This window comes from Sarcophilus harrisii, chromosome 3 (genome assembly GCF_902635505.1).
Source record: "Sarcophilus harrisii chromosome 3, mSarHar1.11, whole genome shotgun sequence".
In the NCBI taxonomy this organism is placed as follows: domain Eukaryota; kingdom Metazoa; phylum Chordata; class Mammalia; order Dasyuromorphia; family Dasyuridae; genus Sarcophilus; species Sarcophilus harrisii.
In genome coordinates, this window is record NC_045428.1 from 466,956,032 (window position 1) to 466,976,988 (window position 20,957).

General features: G+C 34.9%; 1 protein-coding gene across 1 annotated transcript in view; it reads left to right on the plus strand.

Moving 5' to 3' along the window:
• PANX1 (pannexin 1) overlaps positions 1-16,930 on the plus strand; it is a 56,167-nt gene extending 39,237 nt beyond the window's left edge. The window contains exons 3-5 of the mRNA XM_003764315.3: positions 7,853-8,076; positions 11,074-11,732; positions 12,472-16,930. Of these exons, the coding sequence (XP_003764363.1) occupies positions 7,853-8,076; positions 11,074-11,732; positions 12,472-12,560 (972 nt within the window). The 3' untranslated portion in view covers positions 12,561-16,930. The remainder of the gene's footprint in view (positions 1-7,852; positions 8,077-11,073; positions 11,733-12,471) is intronic.
• The last annotated feature ends 4,027 nt before the right edge of the window (positions 16,931-20,957 follow it).

Sequence of the window (20,957 nt, forward strand, 5' to 3'; positions counted from 1 at the left end):
AATTCCCACATTAGCCATGTCTGAAAAAATAAATCTCTTCATTTTAAGTTTATTACTTTCTGTTAGGAAATGGTGTACTTCATCTTTGTTTTTTGGATTTCTGTTTTGTTATTGTATTGATTATAGAATGCTATGAGTCTTTCAAAAGCCATGCTCAAGTTTGTTCTATGTTCTTTGGTGAAGAGAAATATTAGAGTCTATAATTAGTCACTTTTTCAAATGCTTGTTTTGATGAATTAACTTTTAATCCCATCTTCTCACAGATTCAACCAATCTATAGGCCTTTGGACCTTTCTCTATTTCTAATCTATTTACATGTTCCTGCCACTCTGGAATCTTCAAGGTACCCATACTGGCTTCTTTCTGTAACTTGTATATAACGTTTCATCATCTGTCTTTGGACCTTTCTACTGGCTGTCCTTCATTCCTTGAATGTTTCTCTTTTTCATCTCCACCTCTCAAAATCCCAGGCTTCCTTCAGGAGGCCTTTCCAAATTTTCTATCTGACCATTCCCACCCCATCTTCATCTGCTACTGCCTTCTCCCCAAAGATGTGTATCTTGTATCTAATAATCTACCTGTTATCTCTCCCACTAGAATGTTGAGAGAAAGGCGCTTTTTTTTCCTGGGGATTTTGTTCTTTGTGTTCTTTCTTTGAAACTTCAGCCTGCGACATAGTAACTGCTTAATAATTCCTTGCTACGTGATTGATTGGTACATTGGGAGAAAAGTTAGGCATATGGATAGAATCAGGAAACATAGGTGCTGGTACAGGTGGTACTACTCATTTATTCTTTCCTGCTAACATAGCTTTGGTGTGAGAAAACCTCAAAAGAAAAAGTAAATACCCAGAAATTAATATATTAAAGTACCATTTTTCTAATTGCAATGAGCTGTGGTGAGCTGTTCATTAACATTGATTACCACAAGGCTGGGACAGGTGGGCAAAATTGCTATGCCCAAAGAACAGCCACTTGTTCATTCATTCACTCAGTTTGAGATAATATGCTATTGTTCTGTTGCCTTTGAAACCAAGCTGGCTTAGAAATAGATTTCTTGAGACCAAGGTGAAAATCATACTTTTCTCCTGTAGGCTCTGGTAGATAATGCCTGGCTTTTGAGACTATGAATCCTGGCTGACTTTGTTATCCTAGTAATTACATTTCACAACAATGCAAACCTCCAGTGTGGGCCTGGGTGAAAACTTCCCTTGGTGTGTTAGTGGGAATCTCAAATGAGGCAAACAGAAACCTTACTAATCACCCATTTATTGTGTGCCCAGTGGAATCATGGGAAGTTAGTTAACATTTTTTCAAAAACCTATTTACATGCATCTGTGAAATTAGCTGGAGAGTGAAGACTTGTTAACAGCAGGAGTAGCAAGGTGAGTGTATATGTCTACTCAGATTGTGTTCCTCTCAGCATTTTAGGGGATGAACCAGGTATACTGGAATAAGGGCAGAGCAACCTTCCTTCTCTGAGACAGGGGACATTTTCTCCTTTTCATGAACAAGCAGTACATCTCTTTTTTCTGCCAGCTGTGGATGACAAATCATATTATAGTTATTAAAGGAAGAGGGTATCTCAGTACTTTTGTATCACCTTCAAGTTATTTTACCTACTCTATTGAAACTCTCATCATTTCATAGAATCATAGAATTTCTGAAGTGGAAGAAATGTTGTCAATATTCTTGATTCATCTTTTCCTTATTTTTTTTTACAGATGGGGAAATTAGCTCAAGGTCATGGGAGACTTTTTGTTCAACTAAACTAAGTAAGCCATAAAGTTTGTTGGTAGTGGTAGTTGCAGAAACATTCTAGCAGTAAGAAATTAAACTTCTAGTCATGAGTGCATAGTTGAAGACTATATCAAACTTGTAATACTCAATTACTGTCACTAACGAAAAAGTTTAAAATTAATTATGGCCTGTGCTTCTGGATCCTAAACTCTGAGTTTTCCCAGACCAAGTTCAGTCATGGTCATAAATCATGTCTCAGATTCATACCTTCCTTCTTGGCAGAGTTTCCCTTGGGAACATAATTTGTTTCATTTTTGTACACATTCAGGATTTCTAAAGATATTGCGATCTAGATCATTTCTGGCCTCTGAAGGTACAGAGGGGTTCTCAGTTCCCATGTGAGTACTCACAACAATAAAATTTGTATATGGAGTATAGATAGTTCCTTATTTCAATAAGTCAGAGAGTAGGTAAATGTGTAAATAGTTTATATGTCATAAAAATTCTTAGTATTCATTTTTTTTACAAGATTTTGAGTTCCAAATATTTTTTCTTCTCTCCCTCTCCTCCCCTTTTCTGAAGATAGTAGATAATTTGATGTAATTTATACATGTGCTGTCATGTAAAACACTTTTCCATATTAGCCACAGTTGTTAAAAGAAGAAACAGATCAAAAGAAAAAAACAACATAAAAAAGAATAAGGGAAGTGAAAAACAGGCTTTGATCTGCATTCAGAGTATATCAGTTCTTTATTTGGTTATGGATAGCATTTTCCTTTGTGAGTTCTCTGTCCATGTCCTGGCTAACTGTATTGCTGAGAAGAACTGAGTCTGTCATAACTGTTCATCCCACAGTATTGCTGATTCTATGTACAATGTTCTCCTCGTTCTGCTCACTTTGCATCAGTTTATACAAGTCTTTCCAAATTTTTTTAAAATCTGCCTGCTTGTCATTTCTTATTGTACAGTGGTATTCTATTACATCCCTATACTACAACTTGTTCACTTATTCCCCAATTGATTGGCATCCCCTCAATTTCCAATCATTTGCCACCACAGAAAAGGCTACTGTAAATATTTTTGCATGTGTAGGTCCTTTCCCCCTTTTTATTATCTCTTTGGTATATAGAAATAGGTAAACATTTATTAAATGCTTTCTGTGTTAGGCACAGTGCTAGGGATACAGAGTAAGATTAAAAACTCTCTTGCCTCAAGGAACTCACATGCTAATAATGGAGAAGACAATATGCAAATAAGAGTGTGTGTATATACATATACACACATACATATACATATCTCGATATTTATATGTATATATAAATAGATAAGATATGTGGAGTAGATAAAAGGTAATCTCAGGGAGGAAGGCACCAGCAGCTGGGAAGTACTGAGAAAGGCCTCTGTAAGTTGTGATTTTAGCTCACCCTTAAAGAAAATGAAGGAAGAAAAAAAGAATAAGAGGGGGAGAGAAGGATCATAAGAGTATTCTAGACCAGGGAACATTCAAGACAAAGGCATGGAGACAGGAAATGGGATGTTATATGTGAGGAATAGTTCATAAGCCAGTGTACCTGGAGCATAGAATAAAGAGAAAATATAGATTTATTTTGAAAGGTAATAGACACTAGAATTTATTGAATATGAAGATAATGTGGTCAGCCTTGAACTTTAGGATGATCAGTTGAATGGAAGGTGGACTAAAGTGGGAAGAGACTTGAGATAACAAGAGCAATCAAAAATCTGTTGCAATAGTCCAGGCAAGAGGAAATGAGGGATTGTACCCCACTGTAGTAGGAAGTATAAAAGGAAGATGTTACAAAGGTAGAATTGACAGGATTTGTCAACAGATTGGATATGAATGAAGGAATGGGGGTGAAGAGTTGAGGATGACTCCTAGGTTTTAAACCTAAGTGACTAAGATGATGGTGGTGTTATCCATAAATAGGCAAAATAACATTTTTCCATTTCTTTTATCCCTTGTTAAGTGAAAGTAATCTTGTGGTTGCTAGAGAATTAGCCTCTAACTTATTGACCCTGTACAGTCCATTTAACTTACAGAAGTAGAGGCTGAGAGCAATGGTTACTCTTTCATATAATTATTTAATCCCTTGCTATTCTTTGCTACTTTAAGTTGGATTCAGGAACTCCCAGAACTGGCTGAGAAATCACTGTCCATTCTCTAAGAGACTTGTTCTTCTTGCCTTTCCATTGGTACCATTTCTGGGACTGAGGTGCTACTTCAGAAGGATTGCATTGATAAATGTAGATCTATGTCTTCCTCAATGACCCAAGTTTGCTCTCCATGTCCTGAAGTTCTTTCTCTCCATTTTTTGTTTCCGATTTGATCTTTGATCTGTCCTACTTTCTCTTTTTTAAAAGCCAAGTCCAAAAGTGTGGCCCATATCACTGTACCCTGGGACTTCACTCTATCAAGTACTCATGCCCACATCTGATCAAAGAGATGTTCTCACTTACCTTAATGAACCTTACACCTTAATATAGTGTGAGTAGGTATGTTTGGATGTTTGTGAAAGAGGGCTATATATCATGAAGATAAATTCAAAAACAGATTTACATGTCTCTTCCAGAGCCCAGCTGGAAATATCTCTCTTTCCAAGTTCCAACTGGGTTTGGGAATGTCTATTTTCTCTGCTATTGACTCAACTCCACCATTAACATTTCCCTGCCCATTTTAGAGGACTAGTAAATAAACTCCCCAATCCCTGCTCCCAGTTCCATTTCACTATTTAATATTTGTAATTTTTATAAAAGTATATTTCCTTTAGCAAGAATAAACCAAACATCTCCTCTCTAATATCTCTGGGACATAATTTCCATTGGTGTCTACTGGGGGTGGGGAAAAGGAATTAGGTTCAAAACTTATCTTAGTTCCTACATAACCTTGGTCCTACCAAGTTCACATCCAACTCTTATAATTGCTAGATAAGTCTTTTTGCTAGATTGAGGTCCCAAATGTCACCCCTAAAGATTGCTCTTGTCCCTTAGAGTATTTATGCTGTACTCCCTGCAAAATATAACCTAGATTCTGATTTCTGTATTCCCATGCCTCAATTCTCCCAGCCTCTGAAATTCCTCAGGTCCACTTCTAGTACCCCAAAACAGAAAAAAACACATGAGCAGACCAGTCAGGCCTTACTTTTTGGGAGCCAGTCGACCTCAGTTCAGGGAGGGGAAACTGTGAGGAAAGGAGTTCTCATGGCCCTTCCCCTTTTAGCATGATCTCTCACTAGATGCCATTAGTGAAAATGCCTTGTTCCCCTAGATGTAAATATAGCAAAGAGGCAGCCAGAGCTGAATATATCAACAGTTCTGCTATACAAGCCAGTAGAAAATAGTTCCTTCCAATTATGTGGTGTTATCCAGAATCAGTTTCAGAATGTTCATATGTTTCTCCAAACCATCTTCACTCTTGTCCTAGAGACAGCTCCCCATGATCCTCCATATGGAGATATACCATCTTAGAAGCTGATGGGGTTTACAGGTACAACAGTCTCTCATTACAAATATAATGAAGACTTCTATCTTTAATTTTGTGGTTTTATTTAAATAATTGTATTTGCCAAGGGATTGTGTATTATTTTAATATCCATATGAGAGACTCCTGGTTGTAAGTAAGATTTTGAGGGTACACTTTGCTGTAGAAAGCCAAGCATTGCAAAGATCATTTGGAAGAACAAAAGGTCAGGGATTTCAAAGAAATCATGGGAAGAAAGATATTAAAAAAGAGATCTCACAGTATCAGATCTTAAAGCTATATCATAAGATGAAAACAATGTTGAGGTATAAAATGGATAATTTTGATTATTTTAAATTAAAATTTTCTTGTATAAATGATACCAATGTAGCCAAGAATAGAAGAAATAAAGAAAATTTGGGAGAAATTTTCTTAGAGAATCTCAGATAAGATGTGATTGTGTTGGAATATTACCGTGGTGTAGGAAATGATGAACTGGGTGATTAAGAAAAATATGGAAAAATTTGGAAATATAAAGGAAGAATTTATCTGTCTTCAGAGAAAGAGAACATAAATAGAGATATGCATAATATAGACTTACATAATATGTGTATAACTATGTGCATGTCAATAAATAATATATATGTATGTGTGTATGTCTCTGTATATACATATATACGTATTGTATATATAATATGTATACACACACATATATATTATTATTTATATACATACATATACCTGTGTTTAATTGTATCTTTCATTAGGGCAGGAAGGTGAAGGCAAACACTTTTTCATTTTTCATCTCTGGTTATCCCTAGTAAGCAGCAAAATGCCTGGCACAGGGTAAATGCTTAACAAACCTAGCTAACTGAATCTTTATGGTTCTATTACCGATGTTCCTCCCATTTTTAAAGGGTATGAGTATATAACATATAGTGTGTTATGGTTAAGGAATGGCATTAGTTTGGATGTATGACTGATACATTCTAGAACTGAACAGAACTAATGCATGGAGAGCTGCATGTTAACAGGACATACCTGGTTAGTTTCCCAAGCAGACCATGAAAATATAAAGAGGTCCTTTCTTTGACCCAAGTTGGAAGATTTTACATGGTCATATGTCAGCTGGGACTACATCAGCAAGAGTTATAGTCTCCAAGGGTTTGAACTGGTTTCTGTCTTTGCTAAAAATGAAAGAAGGACCTTTCTCCCTCCACCTCTGTAGGAAATTCAGATGATCAGTACTGCGTAAGGAATAGGGCATAAATAGAGACTCTAAGGGAAGAATGGTTTTTCTGTTATGATGGCTTTTTCTGTTTGGGCTGAGCACACCTGAGTTGGGGATTATATGGTGATACTCTCACTGTTGCCTTTGGTGTTTAGTACCCACAAAGGGAAACCAATTGTAATCTTAGGTTTTGCTGGGTTAGCACAGTACCTGGCACACAGCAAATGTTTAATACATACTTATTAAGTGCTGCTGATGGGATAGGGAGGATTGCTAAAGACATGGGTGTTGGAACCTTACTAGCCTCAAACAACTGAGGTATTGGAGAATATAAGAACCTCCAATATTTATTGTTTGTTAGCAATAATAAGCAACAACAAGAGCCTGTTTTCCTTCCTTCCTTCCTTTTCTTCCCCTCTCTCTCTCTCTCCCTCCCTCCCTTTCTTCCTATAAAATTTCCATTTCAACAGAACCTACATAATAAATACTGCACATTGTTTTCAAAGCTAACCAGCTTTTCTTTACTGTCTTGTAGGTTTTCTTTTGTTTTCTGCTGTGTACTTTTTACCTTATGTTCTCCAAGTTTACATTTTATTGAGGAAAAATATATGTACCTGAAATTAAGTATAAAGTAAAAATTGGGGGGGGGGAGGGGAGAGAACTATCAGCAATTGTGGTAAGGCTTGTGGGGAGAGTACCTATCAAGATAGGCTTCCTGAAGGAGATGGCGCGTGAGCCAAGCCTTGATGTAAGCAAGGGACTCTGAAGTAAAGATGAAGAGGGAGTGTATTCCAGGCTAGGGGGAAAACTCCTACAATGACACAGAAACAAGAGATTGGGGAGAATTGGGAAAAGCAAGCAGTCTATTTTGACTATAATACAGCATATAAGGGAAAGTAATGTGCACCAGGCTAGGTAGCTAAATTGGATCCCAATCAAAGAGGGTTTTAAAAGCTAAACTGAGGAACTTGTATTTTATTCTAGAAGCAAGAGAGAAACCCTAGAGCTTCGTGAGGAGGGATGTAACATCATAGAGCTGTACTTTGGAAATATCACTTTGGCAGCTTTGTGAAGGATGAATTAGGGAGGGGAGAGATGGAGGTAGAGGGGGTCAATTAAAAGACTATTCCAATGGCCCAGGAGTGGTGATGAGGACTTAAAACAAGATTACAACTATGTGAGGAAATAGAAGATGGGAGATGCTGTAAAGGTCAACCCAAGGACTTTTGGCAATTTACTGGATTTGAGAGATTACTAAGAGGAAAGAGTTGAGAATGACTCCAAAGTTTTGAACCTGACTTCTTGGTCTATTGAAGATGCACTGTACAGAGAGGACATGAAATAGAAAGTCAAAGAAGGCTTCTGGCTGGGTTTAATGACTTTTATTTCTCTGTTTTCTCCCTTTAGTTTTTCCCTTACATTTTGTTGCTGCTCGCCATCCTGTTGTATTTGCCTACTTTGTTTTGGCGTTTCACTGCAGCCCCTCATCTTTGTTCGGATATGAAGTTTATCATGGAGGAGCTTGACAAAGTTTACAACCGGGCCATTCAAGCTGTGAAGAGTGTTCGTGGCGTTGATGTGAGAGATGGTGCCAGCCCATTTGTGGGTGTAAATGAGAATGTTGAGCAAAGGTGAGATTACAAGGGGATTCTAACTGACTCTTGCTATGTGGGGACCAAGTCTTACTCTCACAGTCTTTTACACTATTCCTGAGACCTAAACCAGCCTAAAATTAATCTTCAGGAAACTGGCTTTCTCACTTACCTGATGCCTAGATTTCTACCACTAGAATTCTACTCCTTCCTTTAGGATAAGCATTGCCCTTTGCTTTTTGAAAACAAAAGTTCTCTCAGAGATAATCTCAAATATATATATATATATACATATATATACATATATATACATATATGTATACATATATACATATATATGTATATATATATATATATATATATATATATATATATATATATATATACACACACATACATATCCAAAATATACATATATAACATATATGTGGATACATTGTCAGCATGTCTGGAGATACCCTGTTTTCCACCCAGCAAATAGGCTGTGCCCCGAGTTTGGTATAACAATAATCTTTTGTCCTCACTCTCTGGATGATCTCACCCTCTGGTAAAATGTATTGTTTGACCAACACCAGGTATTTTCTGAGGGATTTATGATTTTTATATTAATAAATAACTATTTAGATTTGTTGGAGTATCTCAAGTTTTCCCAGGGACCTGAGAGCCAGAAGTAGCTGACATGTTGCAGCAGAAAGTAATAAATCAAGCCTCCTGACACTAACACTTTCTGTGCTTGTGTAACCCCTAAGTGAATTGGACCAGATGTCCACTACGCCAGATTTGGTTCAGTATCCTACTGAACAATCACAAGGCTCAACAACTCTTATGCAGTAATTCTAATGACTAAATGATGTTCTCATAGAATTGTCCCCAAAATGCATGCACACATGGACCTGCCATGGGAACTGCTTACTCAAGACCTAAGGATGACTCTATTGGGTTCCACCTTTTTGTGCTTTTAGTCAGGGGTAAAAATAATGATCTTAGACAAAATAGAAGAAAAAATAGACATAATTAAAATGGATAAGCTGGGAAGCTACAGCTTGCTAAAAAAGAACCATAGACAATAAATATATCTAAAAATAAAATAATAATATTAAACACATATGTACCAAAGGCATTGCATCCAAATTCTTGAAGAAAAAAATTTAAAGCCTTTCCACTAAGATTACAGATGAAACAAGGTTGTCTATCATCTCTATATTCAATATTGTACTAGAAATGCTAGCTATAGCAATTAAGACAAAAATAAGAAATTAAAGCAATAAAAATAGATATTGAGAAAACAGACTATCACTTATTTATAGATGATATTTTGGGTGTACTTGAAGAACTCTAGAGAATCAACTAAAAAAGTAGTTGAAACAATTAACAACTTAAGCAAAGTTGCAAGATAGAAAATAAATCCACATAAATCTCACAGTATTACAACAAAGTTTAATCAAAAGAAATAGAAAATCTCATTTAAAGTAATTGAAGACAATATTCAATACATGGAAGTCTACCTGCCTAGACAAACCCATGGATTATATAAACACAGTTACAAAATACTTTTCACACAAATAAAAACAAATCTAAACAACTGGAGAAATAATGGCTCATGAGTAGTCTAAACTAATAGATAAAAATGAGTTCTCCTAAACTAACTTACTTATTTGGTGCTATACTAATCAAACTACCAAAAATTATTTTATAGAGCTAGGAAAGTATTAAAAAATTCATCAGGAAATACAAAAGATCAAGAACATAAAGGGAATCAATGAAAAAATGTAAAGGAAGGCAGCTTAACAGTTCAGATTTCTAGCTGTATTACAAAATGGTTATCATCAAAATAATCTGGATAAGAAATAGAATCTTGGATCAGTGAAACAGACTACACAATAGTAAGTGGCCATAATAATCTAGTGTTTCATAAACCCAAAGATCCAAACTTTTTGGATAAGAACTGAGTTTTGACAAAAATTGATGGGAAAACTTGAAAGCAGTTTGGGAAAAACTAGGCATACACCAACATCTCACATTGCATGCCAAAATAAGGTCAAAATGGATAAATGATTCGTGTATATATATATATACATATATCATAAATAAATTATGGAAACATTGACAAATATACCTTTCACATCTATGGGTAAGAAAATATATGATAAAAAAGAGAAAGGGATCACAGAAAGTAAAATAGATAATTTTGATTACATAAAATTAAAAAAGCTTTTGCACAAACAAAAGTAATACAGTCAAAATTAAAAGGAAACAGAAAACTAAGGGAAAATATTTATAGCAGATTTTTCAATTGTATAGGCAACTAAGCCAAATGTATAAAATTAAAAATATTTCCTCATTTAGTAAATGGTTAAAGGATATGAACAGACAGTTTTCAGAAGAAGTAATCAAAACTATCAATAGTTATATTAAAAATGCTCTAAATCACTATTGGTTAGAAAAAAAGCAAATTAAAACAACTCCGAAGTACTACTCAAATTTATTAGATTGGTTAAATGGCTGAAAAAGAAAATGACAAATGTTGGAAGGAATGTGGGAAAAATAGGGACATAATACACTGCTGGTGAGGTTGTGAACTGATCCATTCTGTAGAACAATTTGTAATTCAATTTAGAATTATGCCCAAAATTGTACATACCCTTTGACCCTTTGTTTTATTTTTGTCTATTTTCTTTTGCAATATAACTTCACATGTATAATCAGTATAAAGTTGCTTGAGACAGGACAAAAGGGAAATCAAAATATTAAAATATTTTAAATGGTTATTGAACATTTTATATTTAATGGGAAATATTTAATGAAATAAGTGAAAATCTATCTAGAAATAAAATAAGCTCTGCAATATTTAATGTAGGGTCACATTTCTTTGATCACATCTATTCAAGCCACAGCTGTGACTTATATGATAGTACTGAATGTATGGAAGTATAGACCCATCCCACTTATTTTATGAGGTTCTAATTCAAATTTTACTTAATCATTTTATTCTCTCTCTCTCCCTTTCTCTCCTTCTTTCTTTCTTTTACTTTACAGTCTCTGGGAAATATCTGAAAGCCATTTCAAATACCCAATAGTGGAACAGTACTTGAAGACAAAAAAGAACTCAAAGAATTTAATAGTCAAGTACCTCATCTGCCGGGCTGTGACCTTCATAATTATACTGCTGGCCTGTTTCTACCTGGTGTATTATTTCAGTCTCTCCTCCTTGTCTGATGAATTTGTCTGTAGCATCAAGTCAGGAATCCTGAAAAATGACAGCACAGTTCCAGAGCAGTTTCAGTGTAAGCTTGTTGCAGTTGGGATTTTTCAGCTTCTCAGCTTCATTAACCTGATGGTTTATGCTCTTTTGGTGCCTGTGGTTGTATACACATTTTTGGTTCCCTTTAGGCAGAAGACTGATGTTCTCAAAGTCTATGAAATCCTGCCTACCTTTGATATCCTACATTTCAAGTCGGAAGCATACAATGACTTGAGCCTCTACTATCTTTTCTTGGAAGAAAATATAAGTGAACTTAAGTCTTTCAAGTGTCTTAAAGTCCTGGAGAACATTAAAAACAACAGTCAGGGGACTGACCCGATACTACTCTTGTCTAACCTTGGGATGATCAAGACTGATGTCATAGATGGTAAAACCTCCAAGCTCGCAAACAAAAAGGGAGAAGAACCTGGGAATGATGCAACAGAGCTCAACGGTAGGGATGCTTTTAAAGTCAGAAGTAAAGGGCAGCCCTCAGAATATTGTTATCTATCCTTTCTGGGTAAACATAGATATTATCACCACCTCTGTTGAAGTTCAAATCATATTTTAATTTTATTTTAGGTAATGATAATAAGAGTGTGGAGATGAACAGGAATGGGCATTTTCTGGTAGGAAAGAGTAAAAGTCCAGTATCATCCCAAAGACTTCTGAAGAGGAGATACCACAAAGGCCCTTTCACTTTCTCTTCTTTCATCTTCCTTTTCCCTTTCCCAGCTTCTGCACCTCTCTATCTCCTGTTTATCCATATATCTTTCTATGTTAAATAACATACATTATATGTAATATTCAACAATTATATATATTATAGTATAATACATAATGTAGTATATTTGCACCTATAAAAATATTTATATCTAGTTTTATCTATATCTTTATATACCTCTCTCCCATCTCTCTTCCATTTATCTATATATTTTATATATCTTTATTGGTCTCTATATCTATCTATATTTATCAATCTCTACCTCTATATCTATAAATCTTTATCTACCTGCCATTTATTTCCTATATTAATTTTTTCTTCCTACCTATTATCTATTTCTCTCTGTCTCTTTCTCTCTCTCTCTGTCTCTCTCTCTCTCTTTCTCTCTCTCTCTCCTTCCCTCCCTCCCTTCCTTTCTCTCTCTCTTTCTCTCCTATCTAAAATGTGGCTTTTTTTGTTTTCTTTTTAGTTTTGACAGATCAGGATACAAGCGATGAAGCCAAAGCAAATAATGAAGAGAAGAGAATTCGCCAGAGACTCCTAGAATCTTCACAATGACCTTTTCCTTCTAACTTTCAGTGTTGTGACTTTTATGATGAGTAGCATCCCAATTATGGTGCAAGCCTTGTTGATTAAAGAAATCAAAAAATCAGTCTCTTCGTCACCTTATATTGAGCCCAAGTCATAATAAGGGCACATTTGGCGAGGGTGGCAAGGAACTGATCTAGTGTTAGCACTGGGATGATGTCAAAGATTTTCAGTATTGTGACCAAAAGGCAAAGTCATGGTGATTTAAGAACATCTTGAATAAATTACATGAGAGCTAAGCAAGATTGCCTCGAGTATAGCTACCAGACCACTTTATGCATAAATAATAAAACAGTTAAGGTATAAAAAGAAGTAGCACAAATGAGAGATCCAGAGAAAAGCATTTCTGTAGAAGATAATGGTGATCAAGTGCAGATCAACAAGAAGATATGAACTTCCAGATTATAACAATCAAGTGAGGATATTAATGAATATTAAGCTCCTGGCAATACTTAATAATTACTGTTGGACCACCACAAGATATATATGGATGGCAAGTGGGTAGGAAAACTGACTTTCTCTTAAGTGTCTTATTTTGGGGATAATACAAATTAGACTATTTTTAAAGTTTTTATATTATGTTTTAGGTTTTTTTGGTATCCTTAATTTAAGCAGTTTCTAGAACTGACCAGTCAGATGTCTTCAACAATGGTTTGGTTTGGTTTGAAGGTTTTGGGGAACAAATATTGTTGTAAAACAGTCATTTAAGTCAGGAAGTCCAAGATGTAGGGAAAACTAATCTGAAAAGAGTCTAGTTAAAATAGAGACAAAAATAACAAATTAAGCCTACGTCTGGGTGACTCCAAATACAACTTTGTTTTAAAAACCATAACATAGAAATACAAACTGCCAAAGTAGAAAGATAAAGGAAAGAACATTTCATATTGCAAAGGGAACTCTATCCCAAAAGGGAATTCCTTCAAACTTGAACTCACTTAATGTATTTAAGTTTTGATTGAATTGAAATGCAACTTGAAGGGACATTTCTTTAACTTAAAAGTGAGATAAATTTGCGTTGTATTTCTATCAGAAAGCAGTAAATAATTCCTGACAAAATATAACACATTAGGAAAGGATTGAAAATGTGGTACTGGTGTTATTTAGCATTTTCCCCAAAAAAATTTTTATACACAATTTTAAAACATAATAATATGTACAGATGTGCTATATACAGGAGGTACTTTCTTTCAGGTGAGAATTCAAAGCTATCATGTAGATCTTGTCACCACAGAAATTTTTAATGTAAATCCTTTTAAAGATTGCATTTTCTCATTGGGATCTTAACCGTTAACTATGTTTATAGAAGTGAATAGTGGTTCTTAGCTGAGCAAACTTGAATCTTCACTAGTCAGTCATAGTTGTTTATCCAGTGTAGTTATTTATGCGACAGTTGTAGAAGATCATATCATAGTATCTTTTTCTCATAGTTTTTTAAAAAATTGATAGATTTTTCTGTAACTGGAGTTTGGAAATAGCTGAAGTGAATTAAGAAGTCAGTGTTAAAAATCTTTTTTTCTGTTTCATGATACTTTTTGAGTTTGTATTACTACCTTTTGGAATGTATTTCACTGTGACCTTAGACATGTTGACAACTTGGTTTCCTTATGCTATATTAGCATAAATGTCTTCATACCAGAGATACTCAAGCCCAGATTTTTTGATGTTGGGCGCATGATTTATAGTGTGAATATGTTTGTTTAGAGAATCCTGTGTGTCCCCCTCATGCAGCCTGTTTTAGTAAAGTTTTAAATACCAACATATTGCCCTTACTGATAGCTCTAGGTTCTCTGGGACTAGTAAGGGAAGGAAGTGATCTAGCTAAATGTTCTGGATTTGGAGTCAGGAGAAATACTAATTGGGTGATTCTGGACAAATCACTTAATCTTTTTCATCCTCAATTACCTCATCTGTGAAATGGGTATCAAAATTTCATAATGTTAATAATAATATCTCACTGTGCTGTTGAGACAAAGGAGGTAACATGTTAAATGCTATGTAAATCTTAAAATAGGTGTTGGTATCCTGTGGTCCGTTTCACAAATGTGTCACCTCTTTTTTTTTTTTTTGTATAACCCATGGACCAAGAATGGTTTTTACATTTTTGTTTTCATATATAAAATGAATAAAAATATAAGAAAACAATTTTTAGCTCTCAGACCATACAAAAATAGGAAGGGTTGGCTAGATGGATTTTTACTTTAAACCACTCTGCCTAATGAATGTTGCTATTTTATCCACTAATATAACAGGTGTTCTTTTGTTATATTTGGTCATTTTGAAACTTTTTGTTAGGATTACTACAATTAACTTTTTTTGAATTTTGCTTTCCTTTATTTCTTTTTGACCATTTTCTGGCCAGAAGTGCTAATGAGTAAGAGAGAGGAAGAGAGATTGGAAGAAGAAATGAAAAGGTAGAAGAAAAGATCTCTCTTAACCTATCTCCAAGTGGGTTAAATAGTTCTGGTAGCTGACTTCATTACATCTATAAAAAGGCCATCTCCACACTGTGTAGAGATTCTTTACCATTTATGGAAGCAGCCCTCATCCCTTCCATAATTTTCCCAGGGTCCCATATAGTTTGACTGGCAACACAGGATCTTGTCTAGCGACAGTTTTCTAGCCAATCTTGATTCATAAGTTTCTTTAAGTCTAGAGTTGGAAGAGACCTTAGAAGTCACAGAAGAAACTAAGACCCAGAAATCTAGGTGACTTCCTCAGGGTCATCCATTAAGTTTGAACTCAGGTCTTCTAACACCAAGATTAGATCTCTTTCCAATTGGATGATTCCAGTTGGCAGTAGAACAACAAAATGATTTTTTTCCTTACGAAATTCTTGTATATTTGTGGGAAATCTTTGAATAAAATCCGGTATAAAGCTCCTCCAGTTGAGGAGAAGTCAGCAATGACTGCAAGTTGTGGCTAAGTTCCTGACATTTTGATCTCATTCTCTTCTTGAGGAAATGGAATAGTTATTGTGGCATAAGGTTCTCCTATCATATGAGACTTCCTACAGGGGAAGATAGCTTATTTACTCTTTTATAAAAAGGAAACAATTAGTCCCTTCTATTGTTATCTTCAACTCTAGATCAGAGTTTTTAAACTGGGTTCATAAATCTAGTGAGGTTTCTTAATTGATAATGGATTTGAATACAATTGGTTTCCTTGACAATCCTCTGTATTTTATTTTATGCTCTTAAAAATGTTTTTCCAAGAAAGAAAGCCATAGGCTTTGCCAGATTCCCCAAAAAGTCTACCATATAACAAATGATTAAGAACTTTTACTATAGCTTTACTTGATTTGGTCTAGCCTCTAATCCCTCTTTTCCCAATCCTTCTTGGAATATATCATTTTTTGGACTTGGGATCTGAATATCATTGGTGTGAAGAATTCCTTCCCCAGATGCAGACAACTAACTTAAATGTATAATCTTTAAAAGTTGTCTGTGGGCACAGAAGGGCTAAGTGCCTTACTCATAGTCACATAGCCAATAGGTTCTAAAGGCAGGGCTGTGTCCATATCTTCTTAATATCAAGGTGTATAAACTCTAGTATACTTTTTCAGCACAGGACCTACAAAAATCAAGCCAGACATAATATTGTTACAGAAAAATAACTGAAAAATAGCCTGACCATCCTGGCAACGAACTATTCATGTTACTCCAGCACTTTATTAATCCTGTGAGATAATTCTTTTAGTATCATTACTTCCACCCCCATTTTATAGATGATGAAACTGAGACTCGAATATTAAGTTGACTTTTCCAGGTCTCACCTAGCTCCAAATTCAATGGGATTTCCGATGTAATACAGCAACAAATAATTCTGAATAAGTAACAAAGTTTGTGCTTTTCTGAAGGGTGGATTATACCCAGTTACAAGCAATTTCTGTGGCTAAAACCTATGTGAATTTTTATGTATGCAAGACATTGGAAAGGTTCTTTGACAAATACGGTCTTTGTAATTATATCCTAATACCAACACTATCTACATCATCTTAAAACATGGAGGACCATCTTATTTGGATGAATTAACTCTTGTCAATCTTTGAGTGAACTCTCTTGGTTTAAACAGCTTAAGTTACTAGCTTGATCGAACAAGGGAAATATAAGAATGAGTAGAAATGTATTAGAACCATGATACCCTTGATAGAGAATCAAAAGACTTCTTCCCTAAAAAAAGAAAAATAGTCTTTTGTTTTCTTAGAGGAGACTTTTTTCTTTTTCTGATAAAATAGTGAACTTATCCTGAAAAGGTGAATAATTGTCCTTTACCTTTCCTCTCCCTGGACTTCGGGAATATGAATTTGATAATGTTTGTAAAAAAAAAAAAAAAAAAAAAAAGCTTTGTCCCTCCTTTAAAGTGTTACTATAGAAAAACTAATTTCCATATATTTTGAACCTTTTTAGTCTTTACTTTCAAGGATATGGAAAAATCTGCTCACTCTGCTGAGGAATATTTACAACTGTGTACAATGGGTTCTGCCCAATGCAGGAAACCACTATCTTTGCCTTGGATAAAGTAGGTGCAATCATCTTTGCCTAATTGGGAATTAGTTCAGCAGCTTTTCTAAAGGCCAAATCCAAGGTCTGAAAATCTGATCTTTACATAAATATTTTTCATAGTTTCATTGTTCTATTTATTTTGCTTAGTCCAAGCCACAGGTGATGGCATTTGTATTACTTTAAGATCCTATTCCCTGTAAGTTGATATTTTGATTTTTAAAGGCCTATGGTGATTCTTTGTATTTCAACAAAATTCATGTAGTTGTTTGTAATTCTATGAAAACTTATCAGATTTCAACAGATGGGTAGTTAAAGGCTTCTAGACTGGGACAGTGGCAAGTAAATGGTCAAGGAGCATTTAGTTTATCAGGCATGAAGTCCATGGAAATTACAAGGGATAGGTAATCTCAGAGGAAATAGAGATCAATTTAAATCCTTAGTTTCCAGAAATTAAATTTTCATCCTATGATTTCATATAAATTGTTCTCTGGGTAGTGTTTTTGATAGTAATACCCCCTTATCTCTGTCTCCCCCCCCCCCAATTTTATGATCCTTTTTTCAAAAGACTGATGAGGATGGCATGGTATTATAACATATAGTTACTAATAATTAACTCCAAGTGGCCACTGTGTAATGTGCTTTGAATAGGATGTATTTTTATTCTTATGTTCCTATTTTAGCTGTAAAGATAGTTTGCCATTTATATCATGAGACTTGATAAAATAAATAATTTCTTGGTGGAGTCTCTGCAAGTTAGCCATAAATTTCTTCAGCATTTTGCTCTACCAAAGTGAGGAATATATCTTAGATTATAAGGTAGTATAATATAACAAACGTAGTGTAATATAACAACATGTAATATTAGATCCATAAGTGACTCTTGTGTTTTGTGGGGGAAATGATTGTGTTAAAATTTATTTATAACTCTGTCAGTATTGCTGGTTAAAAGTCTGTTTCAAAGTGATGTTCTTGACTTAAAAACCCCAAGCACTAACATCATTTTTCAACACTGTTCTTCAGAAACCTGGTGCTCCTATTTAATAAGTCTGAGGGCTCCAGAAGATAATGTCAATGCTACTGATATTTCTCCCTCTAAAATATTAAGTACGAAATTACTTAAATGTGCAAAAATATTATTTATTCTATACAATAATTCTGGGGATATGGAAGTAGGCCTAATTTGTTCCTTTTTTAACTGCCAAATCTCCTTGGCTTTTCTTCATGGGAATATTTTATGGCTGCCCTGGAACACCATTTATGGGTCATATTAATATGTTTTGAGTCCCAAAGTGTTCACCGAGCAAATTAATTTGGGAAATGTTGCACTCAGTTGGGTTTTTTTGAACTGAAAGAAAAATTATTTTTTGCTATAGTTTCTTTAATAAAGGTGACCCCAGCAGACAGGAAAAGGATAATAACTTAGGACTTTGTTAGTCTCTCTCTCAAAAAGAAAAATGGATATGGTATCCTCTCTCTCCACAGCAGAAAACCCACATTTTTTTTGAAATATCTCTTCATAAGACACAAATGTCTTTAAAACACTGCAAGAAAATGTTTGTAGATACTAATACTTTGCTTATTTCCTTGAAAAGGTCAATTTCTGACCTCTGCAGACTTCTATTAAAAAGTGGTGAGAAGCTGAAAATGAGATGGAAATAAGATACGAATAAGATTGCTATGTTTACAAAGAAAGATTAAACACAATATTGTAATTTTGCACTGTTAATTTGCACTCTGTAATTTTTTTTCTGTAAAAATTTTCTGAAGAAATACAATGTGTTTGTGTATCTGTGTGTGTCATACTTTTTTCTCAATGGGAATTAAGCTCATGGACTTTGTGACAAAAGATCTGTCTGCCCCACTGCTCTCCCAATTGAATTTCAAACACCCAGGATTTTCAGAAGCCCAACTGGCAGTAACTAAAGAAAGAAAACTCCCAATTAAAGATCCTAGATGATGGAAATTCTAAGGCTTATATTACTAGAATAGGAAAAAAAAGAAAGATGGAGAATATACCTTCAGTTGCCAGGAATCATTCATTCAGCTCTTCTCTCAAAAGGAGGACATGGCTTTGCATGGTAGTCACTGAACATCTTTTAACATTTTCTTCTGCATCCTCAGAAATGACCTCCACAAAACTCACACTAGCCTTGCTTCGTTTGGTTTTAGAAGTGAAGCTCCACCTAATGCCAAGTTGAAGTTTCTCTGAACATTTCAGTGTTGCTCTTGGGCTCTTTCATTACCTACTCTCAGGGACAAGGCCCTTGCCACAGAATGAAGTGAAATTTTTCAATATTAGATTTACCAGCTCCCTACTGCTAGTCCTTCTTATGATTTTGAATGACTGTTTATTTTTTTAAATAACACAATTTTTCTCAATTACATATAATGACAATTTTTAACATTCATTTTTTTAAACACCCAATTCTAAATTTTTTCTTTCCCACCCTCACCACTTTCCTCCTCAACATGGTAAGCAATTTAATATAGGTTCTGTATCTGCAATCATGTAAAATGTATTTCCCTAATAATCTTATTGTAAAAGAAGAAACAGACCAAAAGGGGGGAAGACCCACAAAAAGTGAAAAATAATGTGCTTCAATCTGCAGGTTCCATTAATTCTTTCTCTTAATGTGGATAGCATTTTTTAAAAATCATGAATTCTTTGAAATTGTTTTGGATCTGAGTGACCGTTTGTCAAGGAGTGACACATAAATGCTCTTCAGCTATAAGCACAAAAACATCTGATTTGCTTTGCAATTTGATTTTTGTCAAATACTTTCACAAAGAAAGTATAAGTATGAGGAGAATGGAAAGGTAAGAATAGATGAGGTTATAAAGACTTCAGATGATGTATTTGATCTTGAAAGTAATGGGAAATCACTGAGATAATTTCTTGGTGAAGTCTTTGCAAGTTTGCCACGAATTTCTTGAGTATTTTGCTCTATCAAAGTGAGGAATATATCTTAGATTATAAGGTAGTATAGTATAACAAATAGTTAGCATGTAATGTTAGATCCATAAGTGGGGACAATGGTATGGTCAGATTGGCACTTTTGGAGAACCATTGACAGCTATAAGGAAGATAGTTTGGAATGGAGAGTTGAAGCGAGGGACAAGTAAGACAGATAATAATAATAGACCCTGCATGAGTCAATGAGGGCCTTTTAGGGTGTCAGGTATTGTGAAGGGGATTGTTTAGGTATGGATTGGATTTGAGGACAAATGCCTCCCTCCAATTATAGAATTCTCTGATTCTGTGTGAAAGAGATCTGTCAATTCAGAGAGGAACTAAGAGTAATAAAATGGGAAGACATATGAGACAAAGGCAAGCCCTCCTATACTTCTTCTCAATATGTTTTGCTGGTATTTCATTTGTGTTTTGCCCACTAACCAGAAGTGTCCCCCTAGGTTCTGAGTCCTTCTGCTCTTTTTAAGATTTAATCTCCCTTGGTGAAAGTCCTATGGGTTTGATTATCTTCTCTAGGCAAATAACTCCCAGATTCATCTGTCCAGCCTTAGTGTTTCTGCTAATCTAGTTGCTTGCCACCAACTGGTTTTTTGGACATCTTAAGTTGAATGTTCATTAGAATCTCAAACTCATTTTCAGGGAAGAATTATATTTCTCCTTAAATCTTTCCTTCTTCCCAGCATCCAGGCCCTTATCACCCTTCACTTTGGATTATTGCAACAAAGTCAGTGTCAAATCTCTCCCCAATTCAATCCAACCAGTTGCCAAAGTAATTTTTCCTAAAGTGCAAGTCTGACCACATCGCATCTCACCCTGTAAACTCTAATGATTCCCTTTTATCTACAAGATCAAACATAAAATCCAGTTTGGCATTTAGGGACCTTCATCAACTAG